General features: G+C 42.1%; 1 protein-coding gene across 6 annotated transcripts in view; it reads left to right on the plus strand.

Annotated features, from left to right (window-relative positions):
- Positions 1-13,713, plus strand: part of Primpol (primase and DNA directed polymerase) — a 37,082-nt gene that overhangs the window by 9,409 nt on the left and 13,960 nt on the right. For all 6 annotated transcript variants that reach the window (XR_005494696.2, XM_006253167.5, XM_341433.9 and 3 more), the window contains 2 exons: positions 2,564-2,693; positions 7,682-7,829. Coding sequence is in view for 5 of the 6 variants with exons in the window: in XM_006253167.5 (XP_006253229.1) it covers positions 2,564-2,693; positions 7,682-7,829 (278 nt within the window). In the remaining variant the exon portion in view is untranslated. The remainder of the gene's footprint in view (positions 1-2,563; positions 2,694-7,681; positions 7,830-13,713) is intronic.

Here is a 13,713-nt window from a genome sequence, read left to right on the forward strand (position 1 = left end):
ACATTTGACATCATTTTTATAAGATCTCACCAGGTAGCTCTGGCTGACCTGAAACTCATTGTGTTGAGCAGGTTGAGCTCACAGAGGGAAGCCTGCCCTCTCTCCTGAGTGCTGAGATACACACCATACCCTGCACACGTATTCAGTCTTTTAAAGGTTTTTTTTTTTTTTTTGCAGTTATTTATTTTGCTCGTGTGTGTGTGTGGTGTGTTCATGTATGTGCATGTGTGTATGTGTGCATGTGGACACATGTTACCATTAGCATACAGGTAGAGATTAGAGCACAGTTTTTGGGAGTTGACTTCTCATCTACCATCATGTGGGTCCTAGGGATCAAACTCAGGTCATCAGGTTTGACGGCGTGTGCCTTTACCCACTGATCCCTCAATGTTATGTCAGGAGTGGGAATCACACACATATTTGTGTACTATAGAACATTTAGTGAAATTTGTGTCTTGTAAGGAAATATTAAACTTTACTGTTAATTATTAATGAGCACTTACCTTATTAATTATATAATAAAGGAATGCCTCCTTTTAAGTCAGTACCAGGAGGGCGTGTAGGACTGAAACCAAGAACTTCAATACTGTAACCAAAGATTACCGTGCCATATGTTTTCAATTGGGCTATATTTTCTTCAGGTCTAAAATAGTGATATTAAAAAGTAGATATATGTTTGAAGGTAATACACATATTTAATATAACTGCTATATTTACCTATTTCCAAGGCTTGAGTTATCCACAGAAAGGGGAGTAAATCGATATTTCTTAAAGTACTTTCATTATAATGTTATTTAAGTAGCTTCAGTTACAAAACTAGATTTAGTTATGCCACTATACAAAACCAGCCAGAGGTTTTGGTTTTGTTTTTTTTTGGGTTTTTTTTTTTTTTTTTTTCCAAGACAGTTTCTCTCTGTAGCCCTGGCATCCTGGGATTCATTCTGTATATCAGGCTGGCCTTGAAATCACCGATATCCACCTGCCCTGCCTCTGAGTGCTGGAATTAAAGGCATGCACCACCACATCTGGCCCATGAAGGTTCTTAATGTAATGTGACAGATGGTGATTAACTGAAACTAAATCTCGTCTTGGACTGTGAATGTAGTCTTGTGAGAATGCACGAGGCAGTGCCTACAGCACCACCTGTCCACGAGGATGCGCTCCCAGCTCTCTCTCTTTTTTTTTTTTTTTTTAATATTTATTTACTTTATGTATGTGAGTACATCACTGTCTTCAGCCACACCAGAAGAGGGCATCGGATCCCATTACAGATGGTTGTGAGCCACCATGTGGTTGCTGGGAATTGAACTCATGACCTCTAGAAGAGCAGTCAGTGCTCTTAACCTCTGAGCCACCTCACCAGCCCCCAGCTCTCTTTTTTTAACATATACGCTTTATTTTATTTTCATTTGTGTGTATGTGTGAGCTCCACATGTGTGCATGTGTGCAGGTACTGAGGACGCCGGAAGAGGATGTCAGTTCTGGAACTGGAGTTACAGGTGCCTGACACGGGTACTGAGAACTGAACTCAGGTCTGGAAGAGCAGTGCGCACTTTTAATCACTGAGCCATCTCTCCAACTCCCACTTTCCCTTTTTAAACTTACTACAGACCTTTTCCTTATGTAGAGTGTCACCTGAGCATTATGTATTTGCATTTGAAATCAGCTCCTGCTCTTATTTACCTGTGACAGAGTCGTCTCTCTCCTGCCTGCATAAGTTGGACAATTATTAATGTCTAGAGATTCAGATATTTTTTAACTTCTTAAAAAAACATTATTTTAAAAACAAATTTATGGAGATAAGGTTTTAATAAAGATTTAAGCATGGTGGCAGAGAGACTTAGGTTAGTTAGGAAAAGGACAATTTGCACATCTAAAAGGGATAGGTGAAGGTTTCTCAAGGGAGAATTACTTTTTTAAAACATTTAAATGTATCTTCATAGTGAAAATACAGGATTTAAAAATTCCCACGGATGATTCATGGACTCCTAAGTGTGTACGTGTGTATGATCCTAGGATAATAGTTTGGGGAAGAACATTCTTTTCTTAAGTAATATTTATTTTGCAGTGACAGCAAACACAAAAATGGAGATGTTATACAGTATCAAGACATTTGTGACTAAATGGCACTGTAACATTGACCTCATTTTCCAGTTAAATCATTTTCTGAATGCAATTGTTCACATCATTTTGTCAGAAACTCTCTAATACTGTGAGCCACAGACTTACTGGTAGAATATTGTCTTGATCAGTTTATTCACTCATAGTTATGGATGGAGAAAGCACAGTGGTCACTCTTCTTTCGTACAGGCCTAACTCCATGTTTTAAAAGATTTCAGATGTGTGATCTAGTGAAGTGGCTGTGTTAGTAGACCTGTTCACTATGCTAGTCTAACAATCTAGGTTCAATGCATGGAAGCCATGGTGGAGGAAGAGGCTCCTGCAAGTTGTCCTCTGACTGTCACGGCCCAGTGCCCTCTCCACTCCCCCACCCCCAACAATCAGTTAAAAACAATATGCAGTGTGAGATACAAATCTAACACTCTTGTATTACTCAATTTAGGACAACCCTCCTGCACTGCTATGAAGTTATTCCTGAGAACGCTGTGTGCAAGCTTTATTTTGATTTGGAATTTAACAAACTGGCCAATCCAGGAGCTGACGGGAAGGAGATGGTTGCACTGCTTGTACAGGTGAGCTCTACAGCCTTCCATTAGTCACTGGCTCTCCTGGGGCACACAGCTTCCAGACTTCTCCTACTTTTTCTTGCTTCTTTCTTTCCTTCTTTCTTTCTTTCTTTCTTTCTTTCTTCCTTCCTTCCTTCCTTCCTTCCTTCCTTCCTTCCTTCCTTTCTTTCTTTCTTTCTTTCTTTCTTGACAACATTGTTTCTGTGAGTAAATAATGAAACAAAGTGAAAATTCAATTAAATTAAAACCTTACTGTACTTAGTTTAAAAGCTGAACTAGATGAGCGAGAGTTTTCTATTTTTGAGTTATGTTTTAATTCTCTGACTTCCAGTATGAATATTTACCTGTGGCAAAAGTGAGGTAAAGCAAATTTCACTCTTAAAAGTGGACAATGAAATTCAGGGAAATTTTGACAAAAAGTAGTATAATTTTTGAACTGGTGTGAAGTTTGGAAGTCATATCTGTGCTTTCGTGGATGAAAAATATTAAATTTAGAAGAGACCAGTGCCTACTTAGATCTTACAGATGGAAAATGGCCAAACCTAGTTACATCTGTTTTCATCTAAGAGAGAAGAGTGTGACTTACTTTTTTTAATTTAGCTGTGTCAATAAGAAAAGAATTATATGAACTTATACATTAACACTTTAAAAAAAAAACAAACTTAAGATCGTTGTACATGAATTATATGAAATTTGTAGGGTTGGGGATTTAGCTCAGCAGTAGAGCGCTTGCCTAGCGAGTGCAAGGCCCTGGGTTCGATCCCCAGCTCCGAAAAAAAAAAAAAAAAAAGAAAAGAAAAAAGAAATTTGTAGTGACCATTTGGCCTCAGAGCAGGTTTTAACATTTTTTTCATTTGAATGTTAAACATATGATAATGTTATGAAAATTAACTTTCTAACTTGAAAATATATGTAAATTCAAATGTTCTTGTAAAGGAGGTTTGCTAATTTTGTTAGCTCTTTGCATATTTGGCTTTAAGCTTAGTTGAAAAGTATTTGTAAATACTTTCTCCTGGCTTTGAAGTAAAATAAATATATGTGGAAGCCTCCTTAATTTTCCAAACTAAAAAAGTTGCGCTCTTTTTAAAATGGCCACTGACCAGTGGAAAGTAAGCCCAAAGCCTTATTGTAGTTGATGAGTTGTGTGGGTCTCGTTTTTAGCGTTGGGTGTGGGCTTTTGTGTGCACTGCTGTCCTAACATGTAAGCCTGTCCTCCAGACTTGGACTCTGGGGAGATGTTATGACAGGGAGAAGCCACCGGCTTAGTTTTTTACTTTGTTTGTCATAACTCATCAGTATTGACTTTTTCTGGTATGTCAACCGTCTAAGATAGGATTTCTTACACAGATGGGTTGCAGAGAACTAGGATTCCGAGGTTTTTCCTTTGCTGCTTAAACATATTCTTACTATCAACGTGCTATAATATATTATAGTCTAGAAATATCCCTAATGTGACGAACACCAGGATACTACTCTTCTGTAACAGATTTAATAAACATGTGAGAAGGTTGTCTAAGTGTTTAAGTTTTTCCTTCTTAATTCATTATTTCTTATCTATAGAAACAGTGAAGAACTAATTTATGTCAGGAAAGTGTGGAGAACATTGTAGGAATCTAACTTCAAAATTCTGTAACAATTGTATTTAACATGTTTACCATATGATAGTGCAGTTCAATTAGTATTGTTTTAATATAACTTCATAATTGTATTGAAATCTTGTTTCTTTGCATGTAACCATGTTATAATCTAGTACATATGCATTGAGTCTCATAAAGCGTAGGTTAGCTCTTTGTTCTTTTCTTTCCACAGTTTAGTGTTAACCTGATTCTTGTGTTTTGTCTTGCATGTGTCACAGTTTACATGTGGCTGTGGACACCTTGCAGGACTTCATTCTCTCCTTCCAACATGTAGGTCTGGGATATCAAACATGTGACACCAGGTGCCATTATTCACTGAGCCATTCTGCTGGCCAAGGAAGGTTGCATATAGCCCCAAAGGGCTTCCCTCACTCTGTAGCCATGGAAAACCCTGAACCTCTGACCCTCCTGCTCCTATCTCCCAATTAAGTGCTTAGATTACTGGTGTGCACCACCACACCCAACAAATTCGATCATTTCTTATCTTCAGATTAGCAGAGAGTTAATGAATAACTGTTTAATAATAACTGGCTACACTGTTGATACCTTTGGACTCAGTGTCTTAACATGCATTTCAGTAAAGCCACTCTGACCAATGAGGATGAATTCTGGTGCTAATGCATTTTGTCATTAATGCAGATTGCTTAAGTAATCATGTGTTTTCAACCTCCCAAGTTCTATAGTGTATGTAGTTGCATAAATAACTATAATTCTGTTTAACTTGGAAAATACAATTTAGGAATGGTTGCTTACTAAAACTAAAGAACCACTAAATGTATTCTCTGTAACTTCAAAGCACAGAATTCTATTCAAACCCCAAAAGCTCCTCGGTATCTCGTGAGTGCGGGGTTTCTCCATGGACTGTAGGCATGAGACGATGAGCCACTCTGATTTCAGACTTCTTAATCTAACAAGGAATAGGATTGACTTTGCTGCCATAGAAAACAAGTCCAACATTTAAGTAACTTAAATAAGACCAGGCCATGGCATGACTGTAATCCCAACACTTGGGAGGCAGAGGCAAGTGGATCTCTAAGTTCAAGGTCAGCTTGGTCTACAGAGCAAGTCCTAGGACAGCCATGGCTAAACAGAGAGACCCTGTCTTAAAAAACAGAAACAAAACAAGATCATAAAATAAATAAAAAGCATCTTTTTTTTTCTTTTCTTTTTTTCAGAGCTGAGGGCCGAACCCAGGGCTTTGCGCTTGCTAGGCAAGCGCTCTACCCTGAGCTAAATCCCCAACCCCAATAAAAAGCATCTTAAATAAGATAGAAATTTACCCATTGCTCATATAATATTCAGTGTGATTCTATTGTATTAAGAACTAAGTGCTTGGGGCTGGGGATTTAGCTCAGTGGTAGAGTGCTTACCTAGGAAGCACAAGGCCCTGGGTTCGGTCCCCAGCTCCGAAAAAAAGAACCAAAAAAAAAAAAAAAAAAAAGAACTAAGTGCTTTATTTTTCCCAAATTATCTCATTTATACTGTCCAAGTTTGTTTGCACTGCTTTGTCTCCATTAGTAGAAAATGGGGCAGGCCAGGACTTGCTCCCTGTCTGCAATACAAAGGAAACAGATATCAAAATAGCGATGTAAATCAGTGTTAACTGCAGCTATGTAAGTACTTCAAAGAGCTATCTAGGAGTCATTGGACATAGTGAACAGATTTACGGAGGCTGCTAACAAGGTGAGAATTTACTAAAGAGAGGTAAGGTCAGATGGCAGAAACCTAGTAATGGGAAGACATTGGTAGCAGGTAGAATTTATTGTATAATTATTAGATATTTATGTGATTGGCAGGCTTCCAGAAACATGTCTGCTTATCCTGCATGTCCTCACATGGTAGTTAGTAGTTCATTTTGCCGACGAGAAGATTGACAGCGACGGGGAGAAGCAATTCGTCTTGATGCTCCATAGGAAATACTGTAAGCGGTTGCCCATGTGAAGCACCATGCTAACTCCTTAATCTTATTTTCTCATTAAAAGTTAGGTGATGCTTCCTCTTCCTCCTCACAGCTGAGGGATGTCAGGGTAGATCTGAGCAGAGCCAGAGGGCCAGTAAGTGGCAGGGCTAAAACTCAATGTTCTCTCAAACCAATTCTTGGGCTCCTGAGCTATCTGCTTTCAGGCTGTATTCTTAGACATAGATTTAGATTCAAACAGGATGAGAGATTTTCCAAGAATGAAAGTTATAAAAGAACTAGAACTAGAAACCATAACCTTTAGCTACTTATGCTCAACTAGTGTTTTGTGAGCTCGACACAAGCCAGAGTCATTCGGGGAAAGAATTTAACTTGAGAAGATTCCCTTTCCACATTGACCTGTGAGCCATTTTCTTGCTTTAGTGATTGGTGTGGATGGGCCCAGCTCCCTGAGGGGCATGCTGCCTGTGGGCCGTGGTGCTGGATGGTACAGGAAAGCAGGCTGAGCAAGCCTTACTGGGAGTAAGCCAATGGCAGCATTTCTGCGTTGCCTCTGCATCAGTTCCTGCCTCCGGATTCCTACCTTGAGTTCCTGCCCTGACTTCCTTGCATGCTGTACTACAAGCCATAAACTGAATAAACCCTCTCCTCCCTGAGTTGTTTTGGGATGATGTCATGATGTCTTACCACAATAGAAACCCTAAGACAAGCTAGTGTTTTAGGAAGAACTTAAAAAGCTGCTTTTTAATAGTATATAAAAGTACTTGACTTTTGACTTTTAGGAATCCTGAGAACCTATGATTTTTTTTTAATGTGTTTGTGTATTTTGCCTACATGTATGTCTGTGCACCATATGTTAGCCTGGTGCCTACAAAGGCCAGAAGACAGAATTGGATTCCCTAGAACTGTGGTTACATGTGGGTTAGTGAGCTACTATGTAGGCGCTGAGAATCAAACCTGGGTTCTCTGAAAGAGTAGCAGGTGCTTTTAACTACTGAGCTATCTTTCCAGCCCTAAGAGAAATGGTATTTTTAATTATTATTTTCTGAATTTTCTGTGTATGGATGTTTTGCCTACATGCATGTTTGTGTATCAGAGGCATGTCTGGTGCCCAGAAGACAGAAGAGGAGTTCTTAGCATGGAGTTACACATTGTTGTGAACTGCCATGTGGGTACTTGAATTCAAGGACTTCTGGGAGAGCAGGCAGTGCTCTTAACCCCCGAGCCATCTTTCCAGCCCTACTGACATCTTTTTAAATAGAAATTTATAGTAATTTTAAGTGATGTGTTTAAACTTATGAGTGAATTGGTAATGCTGCTATACTGTAATGTCCTGGTGATGACTCATCTGATTTATAGTGAGGTATTTGTATATTTATCCTGGTGACAGAGAAATGTGAAATCTAAACGGTGCATTATTTACATCTGCTTGTTTTTAGCATGTCTGTGAAGCACTGCAGGAGATTTACAGTGTTCACTGCTCAGCTGAAGATGTTCTCAACCTGGATTCCAGCACTGAAGAAAAGTTTAGCCGACACCTAATATTTCAGCTCCATGATGTGGCGTTTAAAGATAACACTCATGTTGGTGAGTACCTTGAAAAGATCCTGCTTATATTAAAGATTTGTGTTTTCCTGCTCCTCTTGACCTTTTCCAGGTATTTTCTAGGCTTTATGGTTGCTCGCCTATTCTAAAGAGATGAAGTGAGTTTTCATGAGTGCCCTAAGCTCTTGACCTGTCTATCACAGGTGGTGTAACCTACTCAGGATAGTGTGGTATTGGTGCCTCTTACCATACGCGTTGGAGTGACCATGAATGTCCTGATGCTGGTTTCTGTTTCAACAGGATGCATTTCAGCTTTCTGGAGAAGTCATAAGAGGCCTTATCTGTGATGCCTAATATCTATACTTGTGACCTTTGCTTCAGCCTTAAGTAAGCCTTAATTTGTGGGCCCTGGGTCATATCATGAAGGACTTTTATCCCAGGAAGGAGAACTTTAGAACTGCAATGAATCTGGGTGCAAAACCTTGATAATGTAAGCAGAGTTAATATCGGTAGGACAAATGAAGGCCTGGGTATAAAAGGAAGTCAGTCCAGAGAAGATGAAAATAGGCCAAATGGGAACACTAAATCCAAGGTGTAAAGAAAGGCTAGAATCCCAAGTGTTCATCAGAGCCTTAGGCTTAAGGAGTGTTAGCTAGCATTCTTGTAACAGGCAGTCTATCTCAGATCTTCAGGTGTCTCTTAACTTCACAGTCACCTAGAATAAAGGTGTGAGCATAGTCACTGAGGGACTAGAGCCCTGAAGCCAAGTGCTGGAGTAGAGAAGTGCTTCACAGTGAGCTAGTGCTGGTCTTATCTCCCCACTGTTATGTGAGCTGGCTTAGCCTTCTGTCGCTTCCTCTCGCCCTTTAGATGCTAGAAACTGCAGACTTGATGCTTGAGCCTGTATTCACTCTACCATCATTTTCTCGGTCATCCACTATCATGCTTGGATCATCATCACAATTGATATTATATTTAGCCTAGATTGTTCCAGACAGCAGATCCTTGAAACTTCCTGCCAATATTTCCACCCAGACATTTTACACTCAACATGTCCTTCCCAAACTCTTTATTTTTCCCTAAGAACTTGCTCCTTCTCCTATCTGTTAGTGGGTGTCAGTCCTGGCACAAAAAAAGCTTAGGAGGATGGATGCGATGACCATGACAGGCCAATATATAGACAGGCCAATATATAGACAGTCCAAGTTTTCTGGTGTGTGTGTGTGTGTGCACACAAGCATGTGATGCATGTATGTAGTATCAGTTATTGCTGTCCGGTTTACATGTTGGTGTGATCTTCAACCACTGTAGATCTCTCCACCTGCTTAGTCAGCTAGCAAGAGCGATGTGATTGTAACACTGTGCCTCAAACTTCAGGGGTCATTCTAGGCCTTCAGGGACAAGTGTATCTATTTAGCTTGCCCAGTGAGGCTTACTGGGTTCTAACCTCATCCCTCCACTCTATCCTTAACTTATTTCCCACTGCTGCATGTTTCTCTAATGCTCGAGCCTTTTTACTTTTTGTTGTTGCTATCTGAGTTCTAGTTCAGATGTTCTATGGAGACTGACCTCAGGTCGGCTGAGAAGCTCTTCTGTCGCTCTAACCCTGAGGTTTAAAAGGCTGGTGTTCTTCTGGGTTTTAGCATCTAGTGTTAGTATAGGAAAGCACTTACCACTTCCTAGGGTGGTTCTGGTTTTTTTATTGCTATTCTATATAGTGTACTTGTGCATGCATATACACATATGTATATGCATCTAGATGTGCATGTGCGTGCATGCATGTATGCGTGTGTGTGTGTGTTGTAAACATATCTCTGGCAAAGGCCAGAGATGGTATGAATGAGGATGTCTTCCTCAATTACTTTTCCACTTTTTTTTTTTTAAACAGAATCTCTTCTTAACCTGAACATTGCCATTTCAGCTAGGCTGGCTGGGTAGCTAGGCCCTAGTATCTGCCCGATGCCAAGCACCAGCCTTGGCTTAGTCAGAGTAGTAAGGAAGGGGTGTCTGGGAGGAGAAAGAAACTACTTGAAGTCAATCTTGGGTACAAACCGACAGCTCTGTGCTCTGCTCAATCAGTCTCTCCAGACAGCTACGTAGACAGCTTAGCCCTTGCAGACCAAAGCCTAGTCTTTTATTTACATATCTACCTCATGGATTATCACCTTTTGATTATCCCATGAATCAGCATTTTATGACCTTCGCCTCTTGATTCTTAGAAAAGACTGCAAATACATTTTTTTTTTAAATTTAGCAAATGAACTCAGAGATCTGCCTGCCTTTGTAAGCACAAACAATAAGCCAGCTTGGTGAGATCTCGCTCTGAGATCACCATTCCCATCAAGCCTGGGCTTAAACTTACTCTGTCCCAGGCTGACCTTGAACTCAGAAATCTGCCTGCTTTTGTAAGCGCAAACAATAAATTAGCTGGGTGGGTTCTTGCCCTGCAATAACCACTCCCCAAGTCTCTTTATCTCCTTCCTTAAGATCTTTCTGACAAGCAGGCTTATAGTGAGCTGTTGTTTTAGGTCCATGAAGCCCCTCGTATAATTCATACTACATCCTTATACTTTGCACAGTTGAAAAATCATACATTCTTAAACTCATGTTTGTTTTCGGAGTTCTTTCCCACCTGAAGGTCACAGCCTTTACCATTTTGCTGAGGACATTAGACACATCCTCACCCCCCCACCCCCCCCACCCCCCAGCTCGTGCTGCTTCTAATTGTCATGGAGTTATCAACCTTAGTAGGAGAACTTCTCCTGAAGAAGGAACATAAAGTAAATTATGTATATTATTATACAAATAAGCTTCACAACTAGCAACCATTAACACTGGTGGAGGCCCATACCTCCCTAGCTCTGGTCTAGGGGTAGGAACTGTGTCATCATGTGACTCAGCAGCCTGGTTCTTCTCTCCAATACCAAAGGTAGAGTTGGCATAGCCATGCTTAGCCTTTTTTATATGGTTTCTTGGAATCTGAACTCAGAGCCTTAGGTTGATGCTACAGATGCTTTCCTTATATAGGGAGATATCTGCCCAGTTCTACTTAAGCTTGCCTTCCTTCTTGCCTGCCTGCCTGCCTTCCTGCCTTCCTTCTTGCCTGCCTGCCTCCCTGCCTGCCTACCTTCCTGCCTGCCTACCTCCCTGCCTGCCTGCCTCCCTACTTGCCTGCCTGCCTGCCTCCCTGCCTGCCTCCCTGCCTGCCTGCTGTCTGCCTGCCTGCCTGCCTGCCTCCCTGCCTGCCTGCCTGCCTGTCTGCCTGCCTCCCTCCCTGCCTGCCTGCCTGCCTGCCTCCCTGCCTCCCTGCCTGCCTCCCTGCCTGCCTGCTGTCTGCCTGCCTGCCTGCCTGCCTCCCTGCCTGCCTGCCTCCCTGCCTGCCTGCTGTCTGCCTGCCTGCCTGCCTGCCTGTCTCCCTGCCTGCCTGCCTGCCTGCCTGCCTGCCTGCCTGCCTGCCTGCCTGCCTGCCTGCCTCCCTGCCTGCCTCCCTGCCTGCCTGCCTCCCTGCCTGCCTGCCTGCCTCCCTGCCTGCCTCCCTGCCTGCCTGCCTCCCTGCCTGCCTCCCTGCCTGCCTGCCTACCTCCCTGCCTGCCTGCCTCCCTGCTTGCCTGCCTGCCTGCCTGCCTGCCTGCCTGCCTGCCTGCCTGCCTCCCTGCCTGCCTCCCTGCCTGCCTCCCTGCCTCCCTGCCTCCCTGCCTGCCTGCCTGCCTGCCTGCCTGCCTGCCTGCCTGCCTGCCTGCCTGCCGCCTGCTTTCTTTCTTGCTATCTTTGGGTTTTGGTTTTTCTCTGTGTAGCCTTGTCTGTCCTGGAACTCACTCTGTAAACTAGGCTGGCCTTGAACTCAGAGATCTGCCTGTTTCTGCGTCCTAAGTGCTGGGATTAAAAGGATGTGTCACCACAGCCTGGCTACTTAATGTTTAATTGTAGGGACTGTTGTTTATTTTCTGTTTTCAGGGTTTAGCGTATATTGATACTGTTATTAATAAACTTTAGAATATTAACAATGATAAACAGAAGTGGGCATTTAATAACTACTTGCTGAATAGACGCACCAGTGATAGGTCCTGAGGAAGACCTTCCTGTGACTGCTGTTACTCCTCACGATTTGCTCTCTGGTTGCTCACCGTGACGCTGGATGTTGAGAGTCTAGCTAGAGGAGGAGGATAGATAGATAGATAGTGGCTAGTAACCAGCAGTCTCCTATAGATACCTTCAGAAAGCGGATCACATTGGGTAGATTAGGCACACAGACGAGAGTAAGAAGGCTTTAAGGTCACCACAGTACACACTCAGTCACACTTGACAAGCTGTATCTCTACAGTCAGAATGCAGATTCAGGGAATGCAAACTGGTCTACATTTCCACCTCATTTCTTCTTTTTTGGTGTTCCTCCTGATAACACTTCAAGTTCCTGTTACTAGCCTTGCAGAAAGAGGAACTGAGTCCCAGTGAAAGAGATTAGAGAACATTCTCTGTACTGCACTCTCTTGCTACAGATCAGAGAAGGACACAGGCTGGATGAGTGCCATCATGTTAGCTCCCTGCCAGGTCAGAGGCCTAGTCAGCCTCGTACTGTCCATGCAACCATTTCTGCAGTCCAGTCCACACTCTCCCTATTACTTGGGACAGGTAGATGGAATCAGACACTTCCAGGAAAGTCAGCTTTATGATTTCTGTTTGTATTGTTTCATAGTCTTGGATCTACCATATCTTGTTAACCAGTGTTCCTTGCTCTTCTTCAGTCCAGAAATAATCACGTTTAAATGTTACTGCAAGGATCAAATGCTTTTGCTTTCATTTTAATGTTTGTTTATTTATTTATATACTTATTTTTAGTGTGTGTGTGTGTGTGTGTGTGTGTGTGTGTGTGTGTGTGTGTGTGTATCTATGCCACATGAGGGCAGGTGTCCTTGAAGCCATAAGAAAGTGTCTCATCCCTAGAAGGTGGGGTTACAGCAGTTGCGAGCTGCCTAACATGGTACTGAGAACTGAATTCTGGTCCTCCAGAAGATCGGGAAGCACTCTCAACCTCTGAGCCATCTCTCCAGCCTGTATTTTATTTGTTTTGAGACAGCCTTGCTATATAGCCGAGTTGACTTGAAACTGTCTCCTGGGTCTGTTTCTTGAGAGGTGGGATAACATGCATGTGCCTCCATATTCCGTTCCAGTTTCTTTAAAATTGCTGAACCTGTATCATGATGGTGCTGCAGGCCTGTAGTCTTAGAATTGGCGAGGCTTGAGCAGGATGTCCACAAGTTCAAGGGCATCCTGGGCTGCCTCAAAAAAGCAAAGTGAAATTGTATTTGTTTCTTTGCATAAAAAAATCTTATTTAGAAGAAGATTTTGATTATAAAGCATGTGTATATTATGACTTAAATATTTATCTATAGAATATACATATATAAAGCCTTTCTGATTTATAAAAGTGATAAATGAGCCCAAATTTACATAGTTTTTTCTTATATTGTTTTGTATATGCAATATTATATATAAAACAACTTAATGGCTGAATTATGCCTAGTTTGTGAGATAAACAGTACATGTGACTATGAAGCAGTTCAGTTATCTCACCAATTCTCACAGTGCAGGTAGAACAGCCTCAGGGCAGATGCTGAAGTACAAAGCATGTGAATTGCTTTACTTTGAGATGTAGCTCCAAAGCCATAGTTCATCTTGTCACCCATTTGAGGGTGACAGGTGGTTGGCAGCAGCCTTGAGACTACCAACATGGGGGTTCTTGGGGCATGTCGTGGCTGCCGAAGGAGAGAGAATAAGCCATCAGAGCCTGCCAACCTGCCGACTCTTTGGGGAGAGAGGTGGCACACGCTTGGTGTGCTTCCTTGGCTCTGCGTTTGGTGACCTCATCCTTCAGTCACTGACCAGAAACCCTTCTGGTGGACATTTCTGCTGACAGCATGTTGGGCTC

This window comes from Rattus norvegicus, chromosome 16 (assembly GCF_036323735.1).
Source record: "Rattus norvegicus strain BN/NHsdMcwi chromosome 16, GRCr8, whole genome shotgun sequence".
NCBI lineage: Eukaryota > Metazoa > Chordata > Mammalia > Rodentia > Muridae > Rattus > Rattus norvegicus.